At 38.0% G+C, this 2,231-nt stretch overlaps 1 protein-coding gene across 1 annotated transcript; it reads right to left on the minus strand.

Moving 5' to 3' along the window:
• Positions 1-266: 266 nt before the first annotated feature.
• On the minus strand, positions 267-2,013 carry LOC111389274 (40S ribosomal protein S4-like). Its single transcript, XM_023014188.1, has 4 exons — positions 1,863-2,013; positions 1,516-1,696; positions 1,224-1,321; positions 267-921 (listed from the first exon to the last, which is right to left on the minus strand). Exons 1-4 carry the CDS (start codon positions 1,887-1,889, stop codon positions 487-489), a joined length of 741 nt encoding a protein of 246 aa, XP_022869956.1. The 5' UTR covers positions 1,890-2,013; the 3' UTR covers positions 267-486.
• Between the last annotated feature and the right edge of the window lie 218 nt (positions 2,014-2,231).

The following is a 2,231-nucleotide window of genomic DNA, read 5'->3' on the forward strand; positions in this document are numbered from 1 at the left end:
ATATCCGATATCCAAACCCTCACCCCAACCGCATTGGGTCATTCGTCTCATATTAGAGATCGGAGACCTTAGAATGCAATCCACGACAACCCATATTCTCAACTAAGTGATTTTACGAAATCTGCATTCTACTTGAAGTGGCCGTCTCTAAACATCCTAGTCGACAAGAATCATCCACAAATGAGCATCTACTTTGATATTGCAACTATGCACACATCAAGTAAAACTCACCTATGGTACCATACACTGCAATAAGGCTATGACTATTGTAGAAAACAAGTCCCCGATCATTTTGTCCTGATTTATCTCCAAGTGCCAAATGCTAGCAAACCAAGATCCAAATCAATTAAAAAAAACTCTTTAAACGTCATAATTAAGTCAAAACCGTAATTAAATGGAAACAAAATGTAACTCCCTCAACATAGGACAGCAGTCGAGTCCAACAATGCTACTTCAAGACATGTCTGAGAGAACCTTTGAATATATCTATGCTGTTGTAGCTGATTGAGCAGCAAGCCTCTTTCTCGCCTCCTCAATGATGGACAACTTAATACCTTTTCCCTTTGGAAGAGACACCCACGGCTTTGTACCTTTTCCAATAGTGAACACATTACCCAGACGGGTAGCAAACTCGTGCCCAAGAGCATCCTGGATGTGGATAGTCTCAAAGCTTCCTTTATGCTTCTCACGATTTTTGATCACTCCAACACGTCCCCTGTTTCTTCCACCGGTCACCATCACAACATTGCCGACATCAAACTTGATGAAATCTACGATTTTGTTTGCCTCCAGGTCGAGTTTGATCGTGTCATTTGCCTTGATGAGTGGGTCAGGATAGCGAATTGTCCTTCCATCGTAGGTGTTGAGATAGGGAATGCCTTTCTTCCCAAACTGGACAGATCGAACTTTGCAAAGCTTAAACTGCAGAACACAAATTTAATCAGATGACAGATTGCTGAAGGAAACAGCACTTGGAATAGGTTCATCATGTTACCAAGGCTGTGCATTGAAAATCAAAAGAATGAATTAGTTTATTTATTTCAAAATTAAAGGAGAATATTTATCCAATCTTAGTCCTCCAACTTACTTTGTTTTCCATTTTCCATATCGGTTATGGTACTCTTAAAATGTAGTGCTATAGGAATACAAAGACAGGGTTGTCATCAAAATATGACAACTTTTCTACTAGCGTACAAGTAAATAGGGGTTAACGAAAAACAAACCTTGGCCTCCTCATCCCTTACGGAATGGAGACGGAATCGACCCTTGGTATCATAGAGCAGACGGAAATTCTCGTTGGTTTTTGGAATAGACACAACATCTTGCAAAAAATTTTAAAACACAGGGTAATCAGCTAAAGAAACAAAGTAACCAGATTTGTCATCCAAATTAAATCCCTTGACAGGAAAAAACACTGAATTATTGCAACCAATTAGTTGGAGTTTAATTTCTAAAAGTAAACCTCCAAGAAGATTGAGCTTCAAGGTGAATAAATTCATAGTATGAAGTGCTTACCCATGAAACCAGCAGGATACGTCTTATCTGTCCTAACCTTCCCATCAACAAGAACATGACGTTGCATCAAGATAGCTATAACTTCACGGTATGTGAGAGCATACTTCAGCCTGTTACGCATAATAAGAATCAAGGGCAAGCACTCCCTTGATTTGTGGGGTCCGGAAGATGGTTTGGGTGCCTACACATTTAAAAACACACATGACGATGATAAACAAACACAAATAAGCAAATAGGTTTACAAGAGAGCACAAACACCACCATAAGAGTACACACAGGTAAAGTAAAGGATGCAAAACCAGGAAATCGAACAGAAAAGGAAAAAAACTAAAAAAATATCTACTTACAAAAGCACCACCAAGTTTATCCAACATCCAATGTTTCGGGGCATTGAGCCTCTTCAAATGTTTCTTCAAACCTCTAGCCTGTAATTCAACACAACAATATAATTGATTATTTCGTATCAAGCAAAGATCTTTAGAAAATCACAACCAAAAAGGCAATAAAGCCCTTTTATTTTTTGAGGATGCATCATGTCACTCATAATAAGGTGTAAATAAGAATTCCTAAATATTCTGTATTACGACATGAAGAATTTCTTCTCCAATTTAATTACAAAATTATGTCTAAGAAGCCGCATTATATTCACATACAAACAAATCGCAACTGTAAGCAATTTTTAAAAGAGGACAATAACTACAGTACTACAGGAAGCA

This window comes from Olea europaea, unplaced genomic scaffold (assembly GCF_002742605.1).
Source record: "Olea europaea var. sylvestris unplaced genomic scaffold, O_europaea_v1 scaffold5739, whole genome shotgun sequence".
In the NCBI taxonomy this organism is placed as follows: Eukaryota; Viridiplantae; Streptophyta; class Magnoliopsida; order Lamiales; family Oleaceae; genus Olea; species Olea europaea.